Below are 14,062 nucleotides of genomic sequence, written 5' to 3' on the forward strand. Positions count from 1 at the left end.
CAGAAAGGAAGGGAAATGAGTGGAATACCTTTAAACTCCGAAGATAGCTCTGCTTTGCTAAGAATTGTATGGCAAAGTACAGGCAATTTTTCCATTTTATGCACCCCTTTTGCCGCGTTAATGCTAATATCAGTGGTTAGCAAAGCAAATATCATAACTGTTCTCCCCACTGGATCCCATGATTGAGGCTTCCACTCCTCTGGCCTGCAATCGAGATGTTGGAAGAAGATTTTCCATATTTCTTTCTACCTCCTCACTAGCATTTTGATCAACAGAGCCCCATTCTCCCAGTGGAGAAAAACAAGGCACAGAGTCATGTCTGTACAGCTACCAATGGCGAATTGGGAGAGAAATTAATTTGGGCCCCTGGGCTTGAAGTAAAAAGGAAATTTCGTTTAGACGCCCTTCCTGCCCAATGTGATCCATCTCTGGTGGCTGCTTCCACCCCAGGATTTGGGGGGCAGGGCTGTTTTTACCACCACCAGAGGCCCCAAACACTGAACCCATTGTGGCATGTGCTCCCATATGTATTTAAAATGTAAAAATACAAAGCCATAAAAGAAGTGTAAGAAAATCCAACACAGTACCACCCCCCGTTGAAATATCAAATATCAAATTCTTTCTAAAAATAAATGTTGGTCCCCCTCCCATATCAGTGCCCTGAGCAAAAGCATTGTCAGTGGAATCTGTAAGTCGGCAGCAAGTGGGGGGTACCCCATATTTGTACATACTTGACACTGGGTTCTTTTATCTCAGTTGATGATCAACCCCCTCAGTACAAATGTTCCCAGGCAGGAGAGCATCTCCCTCTTCCCTGCAGAATTCCCAGGACAAGGGAAGTAAGATTACTCTCAGATATGGGGCTTCTTGGGGGAGGTGGCAAAATCATTTTTCCTACTCACATTCTAGAACAGAGTAGTGATTTAAATCAGACTTGGAGCTACTCCGGGCTGAGGTGATGACTGCCCTAAGAGAGGGGTTAAGGGTGGCGGTGGGAGGGTCCCCAAAGGCTGAGACATCAACTCCCCTTTAGATTCAGGGATCCTGGGGGACACACTGCTTCCCGCTTAGACTAGGCCTCTTGAGGGCTGAGATGACGCTCCGCTAAATCGTGGAGTTTTCTAGAGCTTGGGATACAGTCTCGTCCTCAGATCTGAGGCTCCCTGGGACAGGTGCGCTACCTCGCCTTCAAATTCCAGCCTTTGGGGACAGGCCTGCTTTTATGTGCCCAATCAAGGGCTCCTGGGGAGGGGGTGGGGGACAGGGACTTTCCCTCCCTCTCAGATTTGGGGCTCACCAGGGCTGAGATGGCGTCTCCCCTCAGGCTCTGGGCTCCCTGGGGTAGGGGCAGGGTCCCGCCCTCAGAGTCAGAGCTTCCTGGGACAGGAGCTGTGTGTCTCGGCCTCCCTTCGCGTGGGGCAAGGGGCTGCAGGACCAGCGGCCTCTCTTCTGGCGGGGGGGGGGTTCCCCTGAGGCCCTGCCCCCTTCGTGACATGCTCGAGGTGTCCGGTGACCGAGACACTCTTAGCTGGGTGCAGGGTGCGGCTCAGGGCGTGGTCACCGGGGGCTACTTAGGGCGGCCAGTGCGGGGGACGACGCAAAGGTTAACTGCGAGCTGCCGGGCACTCAGCGCGGGTCATGGCGTGGATACTGGACTGCCTTTTCGCCTCGGCCTTTGAGCCCCGCCCCCGCCGTGGTGAGTGGGGCCCACCGAGTCGGGGGGCTGGGGTGCTTGGCCGGGGGCGGCCGGCGGCTACAGCCCCGGCTGGGCGCCCTGGGGCTTGGTTGGTCGCCCCCTTGCCTCCCTTCCTGCTGGCTTTTAGCTAATTGTTCCTGGCTCAAGGGACTGCCCCGTCGAGGCCCCGCATAAATCACCAGCTTTGCCGGGAACCGCGAGCAATCGCACTAATGGCTCGGCGGTACGCGGGACGAGCGCGTGGGCGGAGTCGCTGGCTCAGCCGCCCGCAGGGACAGCCAGAGCCTTGGGGCCAGACGCGCAGGAGCGGCGTCCCGCAACTCAAGGACCCTAAAGGCCCAAGGATGAATGTCCCTGACAGGGCAAGCCAGGCCCCAGGGATCCTGAAGGAGGCGGGGGTTCATTTTGCCTTGAAGTTTGTCCCCTTGTCTCAGTCTCAAACACAGAATATCAGCAATGGATCCCCCAGAGTCGTCGAACTTAACTCCTTCATTTAAGAGATGATGACACTGAAGATAGGAAAAGCCTGCCCAAGGTTACCCAACAGGTAGGCAGCATACATGGGTCAGCTTAGGCTCTGCCAGCTGCCCACTGCCCCAGACTGCCCAATAGTGGACCCCTGGGGTCTTTAGTCGCGGTCTTTCCTTGGGTACTTGAGATCAGTGCTTGGTTTCCCTATTTCTGTGGAATTGAGGACACAAGTGTGCAAAGATCACAGCATCGGCATATGTGGGTCACATTTCACCCCTTTTCTGGAACTGCTTCTACAAAGTACATTTTGACAACTGATTATATTTTCATCCTTAAAGTTTCAGGAGACTGATATTTTCTTTTTGACGTACCCCAGGACCCCCACCCATACTGTCCTTCACTCCCCCTTGATAAGCCCCACCTCCTTCAGGCTGCCACCTGCCCCCACAGCCACCTGTTTTTCCATAGTCTCCACCTCCAAAATCTATATTGGTGAGAGTGCGTCATTGGGCACCAGCCATAGACCAAACCTGGGGTTGTCTCCTCTTTCCTCTGCCCCCTGACAGGGGGGGGAGGGAAGTCAGGGAGAGGAGGGGCCTCAGCAACTTAGTTCAGCAGAGACCTGTTTTTAGTTCTTGCCAGCCCCAACACCCTACTGAGAACCATCCCAGGAGTTTGACCTCCTGCTAAAAGACTACGGCATGCTTAGCCAGTTCAAGTACAGCCTAGAGCCAGCAACAAGATCTCTGAGAAGGAAAAAGAACTGCATACACACAGAGTTTAATTTTTTCTTTTACATATTTTTAAGGTTTATATGATCCCGGTGAATCAAAAATATAAGGGAGTTTTATAAGATGTCTTCTGAGGCCTTACTGCTCTAACAGTCTACCCTGAAAAAGAAGGTGAGGGAAACATTTTGCCCTTGCTTGGACTAGAAGGTCGTCATGTGACTCCAATGAGATCAAGGACATGAAGGCTTCTTTATGAATAACCACATAGGAGGGAGTCCATATTACACCAGGAAGCCCACTCCCATCTGAAAATAGCAATGTCTATTAGAATTAGAAGGCTTTTCCTTAAACTGAACCCCAAAACCCAAATCTATGTCCTGGGAGCTTCCACCTTCTGGCCCTGGCATTGACTTCCGTGGTCCTCCTTCCTAGGAAAGAGTGCTAGCTCTCCCCATTGTCCCACCCCTAACTCACCCTGTTCTTACCTAGGCCAAACTTCCCCAGTTTCTTCATCTGTTTAACATGTGACATAGCTTCAAGGCCCCCACCCATGTCTACCTGCTTTTCTTTGAACATGCTCCAACTTATAAATGTCCAATGACCAGGCCAAAAGAGGTTTTCCAGCTGTGCCCCTATAAATATAGTCCTGGATGACTGACTTTCCCTCTTTTGGAAGCCTACGCCACACCCAAGGTACACACATGCGTAGTCATAAACACACACATAACATACACATTACCACACCTATGCATGCCCACGTGCAAAGCCATGAACACACACATGCCTCACATGCACTACATACTTTCTACACACAGCATAATATACTCACATTACCCGTGTATGCACCGCTCGCAAATCCCATGCACAGCCACACAGTTCACACAAAGACTTTATTTACATTGAATTACTTTCAACGAAAGCTACTCTTTTTCCTTAAGTAAACCCAAGTTCTTTTCAGAGTCTCCGTTCTGTATTTGGTGTTTGAACTCAAGTGTAAGACCTTATATTCGCTGCTGCATTTCTAGTCTAGTGGGACCTATTCCCCAATATACCCCTGCAGCACACCACTGCCTACATCAGCTTTACTACTTATACAAGAGCAGCTGATATATGTGAAGCACTTCCCAAATGCTGGGCCCTTAGGCTCAGTTCCTTACATATATAATCTCACTTAAGTCACAGGGCATCACTTTGAAATAAATAATCTTTGGGTAGTTTTTTGACTGGGCAAGAGCTCACTTCATTGCACTTCCCCTGAGAAATGCTGTACAATGTGAAGAGTAACTTAGTGGGTAACTATTGATATTCTGCAGGACTGTAATTGCCTTGGTGCCTCCCTTCAAATGTCTTTCAGAAGTCTTCAGGCATCAGAGATGGGGTTGGGGGAGGAAGCTGTCACCTGACTGGGAAGAAGTGGGACAGTATCTAAATGTTCCTTCATCCCCATTACACTTGCCCAAGAGATAGTTGGTATGTCACAGTATTTTTTTTTTTTTGAGGGGCAGGTTTATTTTGTCTTCATTAGAATATCATCACTCTTTTATTGATGTTTGCTATTTTTTTGTTGTTTCAACTCTTTTTTTTAAAGAAAAAATTTACTTTAAATTCTGGGATACATGTGCAGAATGTGCAGTTTTGTTACATAGGTATACATGTGCCATGGTGGCTTGCATCAGAACAATTTTTTGAGGGTGACAATGGGCAATGGGCAACCATAGGAAGGCACTTGGAAGAGGCATCATTGAGATCTGGGAGGAAAGAGGGCCCAGAAAGGCCTTCTTTCCCAGGGAAAGAGACAGCACAATTGACCCACTTGAAATTCTCTCCCCAGTTCACTCTTGGCATTGGATTTGGCCTCAAACAATTGGACTTCTGTAAAGCAGCCAAAGCTCTAAAGCTGAAGGGACCCTGGGGCCCACTTTACATACAAATTTAATCTTTTCTTGGAGATGGGACCGAATCGATTTGCTGAGGCCAGGCCTAGTTGTGCTGCAGCAGGATCAGTTTCCAGAGATGGGGCGTGACTGCCAATGAGACACCCCATTCTCCAGGTCAGGTCCTCAGATAAGCACCCCCATTCACCAATGGCAGGACTTCCCCAATTTTCTTTATTACTTGTTTGTACCTCAAAAGACATTTCTCCCAGAGGAAAAAAAAATGTGATGCTCTAGAGCTTAGCCCACACTTTACCCATCGTGAGGATGAAATACAGAATCTGTGTGATGAAAACCGGCAGAAAATAATACTCTTGCAAATGTATCTCAGACTCCAGCAGTAGAGCTGACATTTATCAAGCTTAAATATCAAATGACGGAAAGCATTGAGCACTGATAGAGCAAGAAGCAAGACACCAGGTCCCTGAGGGTGATTATGGCAACGGTGAAAGTAACCTTATTCCTTTTTTTCCTACCTACTACGACAACCTAAATGTCCAACAATAGTGGAATGGTTAAATAAAATCCATGACATATCCACTTGTTAGATTGCATAGAATCATAAAAATTATTTTTGCCAAGAATAGGTAACAGCATAGAAAATGGTATGATTATATATGTAACAACATAGAAAATGGTATGATTATAACTGTCAAATATGCATTTTTGAAAGACTAGAAAGAAATTGACAATAAGATAAAGTTAGAGAATCTATTAAGGTGGTGGCATAATAGCTATTTCTCTCTGTTTTCTAAAGTCTATGAAGTTTGTTCTTCAATTACTAATTTAAAAAGGCATAAAAACGCAAATTTAGGACCTGTGATATGCAAATAATCTATACAGTGATCTAGAATCCCACTATGCACAGTTTAAATATTTTTTTTTCTAATTATAGTTTAAATATAATAACTGGATCAGGCCAGCCAAACATGATCTTCCCAATGATCATGAAATTTCCACTAACTCTGGGTGGGAAGAGGACAACTGGTTTGAATCCCAGGCCAGCTCTTATAAGGTTGCTGTGAGAGAGTTACTTAACCTCTCCTAAAATGACATAATAATGTCTACATTTTGTGGTTATAAATAATAATAATAGTTCTTATTACTGCTATTGTAGATGTCATTATATTAAATGCTTTCTATGGTTAGTTATCAAAAGAAGTTTTATTTTTTCCAAATGTTTACTATTTGTAAATACCAGTCACTCTACATAAACTATCTCTAACTGTAACAACTCTCTGAGGTTAGTATTATTGTCTCTATTTTAAGGACAAAAGCTCAGAGAAGTTTAGTAACTTGCCCACTGTCACACAGTGGCTGAGCAAGGATTACAATCCTTTTTGATCTGACTTCAAAGCTTGAGTGAAATTAAAAGAGAGAAACATTTGCAAATCTCCTATGCTGACATGTGGCAGACATTTACTAGGTGGTCAACATGATGTTGGTGATACTTTGCCCAGGGCCCAGATGCCGGTCTTTGACTTATTTGATTATCTATAAATTTCTTTCTGTGAAAAGGAATTTCAACTGAAAGATGCAATACAAACCCACCACCTGTGTCCTCATAGATGGGTCTCTGAGTCACTAGGAAACGATTTCTGTTTCCTGCTGGCAGTATCATTTGTTCTCACATGTATCAGCAGAAGTAGGTAGATGGCGTGTTTGATGAGCCTTGGCAGCTACTGTCACGTCTCAGATACACTTCTTGAGCAACCACGCGGCTTCCTCGGGATGGGTACCCAATACTCAGCAGGTAGGTCCCTGCTTATTAAGGAAACTTACTAAGTGGCATGGACGTATCTGGAATCCCTGCTCTAACTATTCTCTGTCTGATGTGGTTGACACCTAATTGTTACCCCTCCCATTTCCCTTTTCAAAGCTGAGGCTCCAGGACTTCCACAGAAGCAGACGGGGGTAGGAGCTGGAGAAGTTTTTCGAAATTCTTAAATCCTCAGAGGGACTCACTTGCAAGGAGGTATCTGGGGTCAGTGAGGGTAGCATGCAGGATAAATAGAAGGGATGAAGGAGAGGGAGGAGTTGAAGGCACCTTCCAGAGTCTGGGAACATCTAGGTGGGGATCTCTCAGAGCTTTTCCTGCCATGAATCTCAATACCTCTGTACTCTGTAGTCTTTTTATCCCTCCGTGGGATTATATCCACCACCACCACCCCTCCCCCGTCCCCAATTTCTTGATCTTCCTCCACCACTCCCTGCTTAAATGCAGCTGTAGCTTGCAATGACTTGCTTTTGTCTCTAGAGGGAGGCAAAAGCACCAGGGAGGAAGGGGTTCAGACTGGGGTCTTCTTCCACTTCACTAGTTTTGGCAAAGGGTAGAATTTATTTTCCTTTCATTGGGAACACATGAATAAAAACTAATCAGAGATGTATTTTAGGTGCTGCATAGCATATCTCAGAGAACCATCATATCTTTCTCTATCATCCCATCTACCCCTCAACATAGGTGGCTGCTACAAACTGGATGGCCTTAGGCACTATTATTTCTAGAGTGAAAGTGAGGGGAAAACAAAACAGGAGTCATAGGGCAATCTTAGCCAGGAAATAATCATGCTTTTACTTTCTGGGGCACAATGGCACATATTTAGGAGACTGGGTTGGGGCTGGATCAGCAACTGGGGTGGAGGGAAGTCTGGACAGTGAGCAGAAAGTTTGAAACTTTCCTGTGTGGAGTATTATATCTGAAACCTTGGTCTCATTAACACTGCAAGGAGAAACTGCAGAGTGAGAATTGGACTTAAGGTCCAGTTCTTCCGGGGCTGCATTAGGCTGATCAAACATCATCCTAAAAGAAGAGGGACTATTTCAAGAGTGTCAGACAAGCCAGTAATGAGGAAAATTGGCAGTTTAGTCAGTTGGCTCCACTCCCTGAACACCATGGTTGAGATACTCTGGGCTACATGAGAAAGAAAAAAAGTGCAGAAGGGAATTAACTAACCTTTTCTTAAACATTTACTGTATCTGTTAAGCACTTGGCTGATGGTTTCTATGGTTTACCTCCTTTAGTCATCTGAGCAATTCTAGGCAGGTGTTAACATCTCCATTTTACAGTTGAGGAAACTGAGGCTCAGAGAGTTGAAGTAACCTTGCCAAGATCACACAGCAAGTAAGTGCTCAAGCTGGGATATCAACACAAAGCTGTCTCATTCTGAAGCCTGTGGTCTTTCTCTGCCCTCCCCACATGGAAAAAACAAAAGCCCTGATTTTCAAGGGCTTTACTCTCATGGGGAAACCATGATCTCTCTCCCCACAAAAATCCACATTTTGGTACCCTGCTCCTCCAGATTGTCATATTTAGGGTGAAATTAAGCAAATCTCTGTTTATATTGGACCGTAATGGGAGTTATTAAAGCATTTTCCACCTTTGCAATTCCCTATATAATCTTCATGTTATAGGAACGCATTTCCTGAACTCCAAAGCGAGAGAGACTTATGATGGCGATTTTAAGCTCCAAGGAAAGAGTGTGTGTGTGTGTGCACGCGTGTGTGTGTGTCTGTCTATCCCATGGTGGTGGCATGTTGATAAGTGTTCTGATAGCCCCTCTTATTGCCCCATTTATATGGGTGGGGGGCATCAGAGAAGGATAGCTTTCCATTATGCTAGTAGTCCCTGGCCCACGACTGCATCTTTGGAGCCATAGCCGGGAGCTTTTGGCTTCTTCAGAGTTGAAGTTTGTCCTCCATTTCACAGGCAGGAACACTGAGCTGGAGTGAACCAGATGGTCTTTATGAACCAAAGTGGAACTGACACAACAGGATTTAGATGGGTAGTCTAGTGATGTGTTTATGCATGTGTGCGTATGTGTGTGTGCTGGTGTTGAGAAGCAGGGGCAGACCCTCTGAGGAAGAGAGGCCTCACATGAACAGCTGTGAGGAGGTGGAAGTGAAGCTGGTATATTCAGAGGAGAGTGAGGAGGTGTCAGATTGGCCCCACAGCAGCAGGAAAGCTGAGCATCTGAGACCAGATGCTAGAAGATACCAAAGTTTGCCTGAACGCCTTGTATGGATTTAAGTTTAATGGAACCAAGGGGCTTCAGGTGGTCTATGCCCTGCCTGAGTAAGACTGACATATTTAGGCTCCCCTTTTCCCCCAAAAAGGAGATTTTCTGGCTACAGAATACTTTTGGCAATGCTTTTTGTGCCCACCCGGGATGAGGTGCTGACCCAGGCCCAGCTGGGGGGAAGCTTTATGGATGTTCCAACTGTTTTTCATCCACGCACCAAGCTCATTTGTGCCAGATGAAAGGGCACAATAATAACAGTGGCAATTTAAATCGTGCTTCTCACTTTCCCCCCTGAAAAGTGGCGAAGTGACTCACCACTGTTGAATTGTCCCTCTCTATCCACCCCCTGACCTCTTTGCAGCAGTCTAGGCTGGTTCCCTGGGGGCTAAGCTGGGAGCTAGTGCTTCCAGAGGCCCTTTAGCTGTGACTGGGATGACATCATGCTCCCCCCATAAATGTGTTCCCCAAAATGCGATGTATTGCTTTAATTTGGGTTTCTCAGATGAGGCTGCTTGGAAGGCATTAGAGCAGCATGAGCCCCATTAGGAAAGTGCAATGCCCCCCGACTCATGAATAATATAAAATGGGGTCCATTCAGTAATCTTTTCTGAGGGAGAAGCTCTGCTTGTTTTTCTACATGCAGTTTGGTATGGAGATGCTTGCTCTATTTGAAATTTGCCATATACCAACTTCTGGTAGTGATGTTGTAAAAATGGGTCTGGGGGAGCTGTGAAATGATTCTCTTACTCCACCCTGATTCTTCAGCTCCATTTCCCTCCATACCCAATTCCCCTGACCCTATGGCTGGAAAATGTTCATTTTCAACTCTTTCTTTCAGCACCAGCCTATGGAGAGCTCCCAGAACTGGAGCTAGTGAGGTGCACTTGTGCCTAGAGTAATTACAGATTTTGAAGTATCAACAAAGCAGGTAATTAGGTGGAGAAAGTATCCGCTGTCTGGGAGACAAAGAAAGTAATTATGCTGACTACTTCTGGTGCTGTCAGTAAACTCAAAAGAAAGATTTGTAGAGAAATGATAATGTTTGATAGAAACTTCAACGTCTAGCAGGAATCAGGGGACTCTTAGTAAAGCCACCTGGTATGTAATAAAGGTTTAGGAAATATGGTAGACCTGAGTTCAAATACCAGCTCTGCCTCCTAGGGTCTGTGTGATCTTGGGGAAATTACTTAACTACTCTGAGCCTGATGTGTGAAGTGTAAAAATAGCAATTATTATAGCTCTATCTACCTTACAGGATCATTGTAAGGACCCAAGGAGATAATGCATGTCAGAACACTTACAATGCCCAGTACACAGTAGGTACTTAACAAACGGCAAAATTATTATTATTATTATTACAACTATCCTTGCTACATACCAGGTATTCTCTACAGCAGTTCAGAGTTTAAAAAGGGAAATAAATGATTGCAGTTATGTATGATCATGTCATGAGAAGTATGAAGGGTGTACTTGTGGTGGCTCAAAGAAGGGAGCCCTCAGTTGAGAGGGAAAAGCACAGAAGAGCAGAGAAAGTTTTGTGATTCTGGAGTTAGGTTTAAAAAAAATAAGTAGGAGTTTGCCACAAGGCCCAAGGGGAAAGGGCTTCCAGGCAACTGGATCTGCCCACACAAAGCCAAAAAGGTGTGAAACAGCCAGGCCCTGAGCAAATAGTTGGGCTCAGCTAGGCACCAACTGGGATCTCCTGGGCGGGGGAGGGGTGTCAGGTCAGAGACCAAGAATCTATCCAGTTTACTCCCACCAGCCCCTGTATCGCGCCCTAGGCGCCCTACCTGGCCAATCACGTGCGGCGCCCTCCTCTTCTTTCCTCTAAGCAGTCAGGTAAATTCACACCCTGCCCCAGCTGGCCACAGAGGTGGGCGGGCAGGCGAACCCCCACGGTGAAGATCAGACCAGCGGGCACCCCTGCCGAGGTCGCGGCCCCTACTTCCTTTCTCCTCTCAGTCCCTGCCCAACGTCCCACTCGTCCCCGTCCCCAACCACACACACGGTCACTTGGGTTCTTTTAGACAACCCTGTACTCTCACACACCGCACCCATACACTTACGCGGCAATCCCCCTTCAAGACACACACAACCCGTTCATCCAAGCACGTAAGCTGACCACATGCGTCCACACCACACACGAGAACATCACACCAAAAGACACACACACCGCACCCTCACATGCATAAACCTTTGAACACACACCTCAAGTAGATTGACTTACAGAGAAATCTTGCACACGAACACATTCACACACTACACACTTCAACAAACACCACCTGTAAACCCACATTGACACACTGCATCTAAGCATAAACACACACCACACATATGCACACAAGCTTCAACGGGCACACACACATCCACACACTCTACACACATATACACTCACCACAGCAAGACCACAAACCCCGGCAGGAGCAGCACACACCCACCTTCAAACCGCACCCACATAATCCCACTATAATCGGGCAGAAACATACAACCTATAAGCGTGCACACACAAACACATGCTGCATGTCAAAGCGCAAACCAAATACACACCACACCAAGCACTCCAGCTAAAACGTGCTCCGCTCACACACACCCCCCCACACCCAGCCACACACCGAACGCACACACAGATCTACCGCACGCGCGCGCGCGCACACACGCTTACATGCATACATACATACACACACAGCCCGCCCCCGCCTTCCCTTTGGGCGGAAGAGAAGGGGGCGAGGAGGAGAGGAGGGGAAAAAAGGAGGGGGGATGAGCGAGCGGGGGGGGGCGGGCACAGATGCTCTTTTCCTTTTGACCTGGGGTGTTGCCCCCATGTTCCCCGTTCCCAAGCAAAGGGAGTGAGTGAGTTGGGTCCAAGGAAAATCCAGGCAGAACCCAGGAAAACGAGAAGGTCTGGGAAATCAGCGAGCGGACGCGAGGGCTCCGCGGGGACCCTGACTCAGCGCACGGTCGACCCCGCCGGAGGCTCCTCCTCCCGGCACCCTCCCCCTGGCCTTTTCACTGCCTTGACCTCTGCCCCCCTCCGCACCCCCACCCTCAGCCAGGACACGTGTTTCTCACCCCCGCCCACACCCGCACCCCCAACCCACGCCCCACTGGAGAGAACTGGCCACTGTTAAGGGTAAAGAGCTTTATTGGTTTCAAGAAGTAAGGAGTTAAGACTGGCAGACAAGCTTTTTGCAAACCTGTTCTAATCTAGCTTGAAGACTTTTCTTAATGGAGAGCTCACTCTTTCTCAAAGCATCACATTTTCTCCGTAAAGGGCAATGGCTATTAGAAATCCCTGACCCCGCGCTGGACACATAGTAGGGCGCTCTAAATGTCCCCCCCCCCCGCCTATGTCACCACATTTGGCAAGGCTGTCTGCAGCCTAGCACTGGCTCATGACAGTTGTTGGGCAGTCAGTCAGTCGGTGAGCTCTTTTCTTAAGCCCATTAAGCCCTCCTGAGAACAGCAGCTTCGGACTGGGCGCCACCGGCGGCAGGGGGCGATAGAGTCGCTAAAGGTGCTTTGCACTTCTGGTTCTGGCGGCACAGCCCCCTTGAGAATCTCTGAGGTGCCCTCCCTCCATAAGCAGACTACGTGAGTGGTGGCGGCGGGGGTCACTCCGGAATGCTCCGCGGCCAGAAGACTTTCTGGCTCCTGTCCTCCGCTTCCTTCTTTTCTGTGGAGATGGACAGCAAGGGAAAGGGAGATGGACCTCTCCCTCCCACTACTCCGTGGCGCATTATGTAAAGTGTCATGCAGAAATACCCAGGCTTCAGAGTTCTTTATAGGTTCGAATCCTAGCTCTGCCACTTTTTAGCTGACTAACGTGGCAAGTCGCTGGTTTAGGTCGCGGGGTAGTTGTGAGGCTTAGAGTAAGTGACATATGTGAAGTACTTCTTCCAGTTAACACAGAAGATGTCAATTCTCTCCCTCTTTCTCCCACCCTCTTCAAAAATATAAAGATATGGGAGTTTAAAAGAAAGGGGATTAGAGTCTGGGAGGGGGGACATGGCCACCAGCTGATGCCCCCAAGCCAGGCCAGAAACACAGAGGATGGGCAGGAGTTCAGTTAACTTGCAATATGCTGTGTTTAAGGGAAATGCCTGCACCAATGATTTGGTGATGCCATTCACTGGCCACAAGAGAATCCAGGTCACACCTCCAATCCTTGGAGTTGTGATGAGGTTCTTCTGCCCATCACCTCCCCTCCTTACAAGGACTTCCTAACTCACCTCCACTTGTATTCTTTTCCTTCTTACCAAGATGCCACATTAATATTTTTAAACTTCTTGTGAGCACTCCTTGGGTGCCAGGAATGTCTCCTGTTAACTTATGTCCCGCCAGCATCTAGCACTGTGCCAGACACACAGTGCAAGCTCTATACAGGCAGCAAGAGATGTCCTGGTTGAAATCCCTAGGAAACATTGAGACTCGAGGGTACATGAGGAGTTATCATAAGGAACCTAAAGAGAGGACCCTAGGCACTGCAGGGATGGAGGGCAGTGGCTTTGGATAAAGAGTTATTCCATTCCTCTTCAAAGCCCTCCACCTCTAAGCCTGCCTGGAAGAGCATTGCTTCACTGCGGCTGAGGCTTCTGCAGGCAATTAAGAAGAAAGCCTCTTTCCTGGAGGGCAGAGGTCCTGGCCAGCTAGAGGGTAAGTCACCACCTCAGTTAGGTGGTAGAGACGGCGCTAACGTGGCAATGAATCAGTCCAAGATGGCATGAGGAGATTACCTGAGTGATGATGAGAAGGGGGAATGAGGCAGGAGCCTGAGCCCTTGAGGCTGGGACTGAGTGATAGAACGTCTATATTCATATGCATAAAGTCAGCTCCTAACCTACCTCCCCAGTTCCACAACCAAGTCCCCAAGGATAGCATTGGCACCCTCCTGGAGAGGGGAATGTTTGGGAGACTTGGGTTCCAATCCTGACTCTGCTACTTACTATGTGACCTTGGGCAAGTTATTTTCCCCTCTCTGGGCTTCAGTGGCAAGGTAAGTGCTAGGTACTTTACTTATATCATTTCACACATTCTTCTCCACGGTAGTATGGAGCACTAATTTCCCTATTTCACAGTTGAGAAAGCTGAGGCTGAGTGATATTTAGTTATCTACCTTCTCTGTATATCATGTGGTCTTTGTGTATGTATGTTACCAGACAATCCCTGTAATCCAAGCCTCTTCTAGTATGCCAGTTCTCTGCTTAAATTGGA

The 14,062-nt window shown here is 47.6% G+C and overlaps 1 protein-coding gene and 1 long non-coding RNA gene across 3 annotated transcripts in view; one reads left to right on the forward strand and one right to left on the reverse strand.

Annotated features, from left to right (window-relative positions):
* Positions 1–1,399, reverse strand: part of LOC105501841 — a 42,107-nt gene extending 40,708 nt beyond the window's left edge. The window contains exon 1 of the long non-coding RNA XR_001000247.1: positions 1,298–1,399. This is a non-coding gene — a long non-coding RNA (uncharacterized LOC105501841). The remainder of the gene's footprint in view (positions 1–1,297) is intronic.
* A 94-nt stretch (positions 1,400–1,493) lies between these two features.
* ARHGAP36 (Rho GTPase activating protein 36) overlaps positions 1,494–14,062 on the forward strand; it is a 31,882-nt gene continuing 19,313 nt past the window's right edge. For both annotated transcript variants that reach the window (XM_011927932.1, XM_011927933.1), the window contains exon 1: positions 1,494–1,696. Coding sequence is in view for 1 of the 2 variants with exons in the window: in XM_011927933.1 (XP_011783323.1) it covers positions 1,639–1,696 (58 nt within the window). In the remaining variant the exon portion in view is untranslated. The remainder of the gene's footprint in view (positions 1,697–14,062) is intronic.

The sequence above is a fragment of the Colobus angolensis genome, unplaced genomic scaffold, assembly GCF_000951035.1.
Source record: "Colobus angolensis palliatus isolate OR3802 unplaced genomic scaffold, Cang.pa_1.0 Scaffold751, whole genome shotgun sequence".
Taxonomy (NCBI): Eukaryota; Metazoa; Chordata; class Mammalia; order Primates; family Cercopithecidae; genus Colobus; species Colobus angolensis.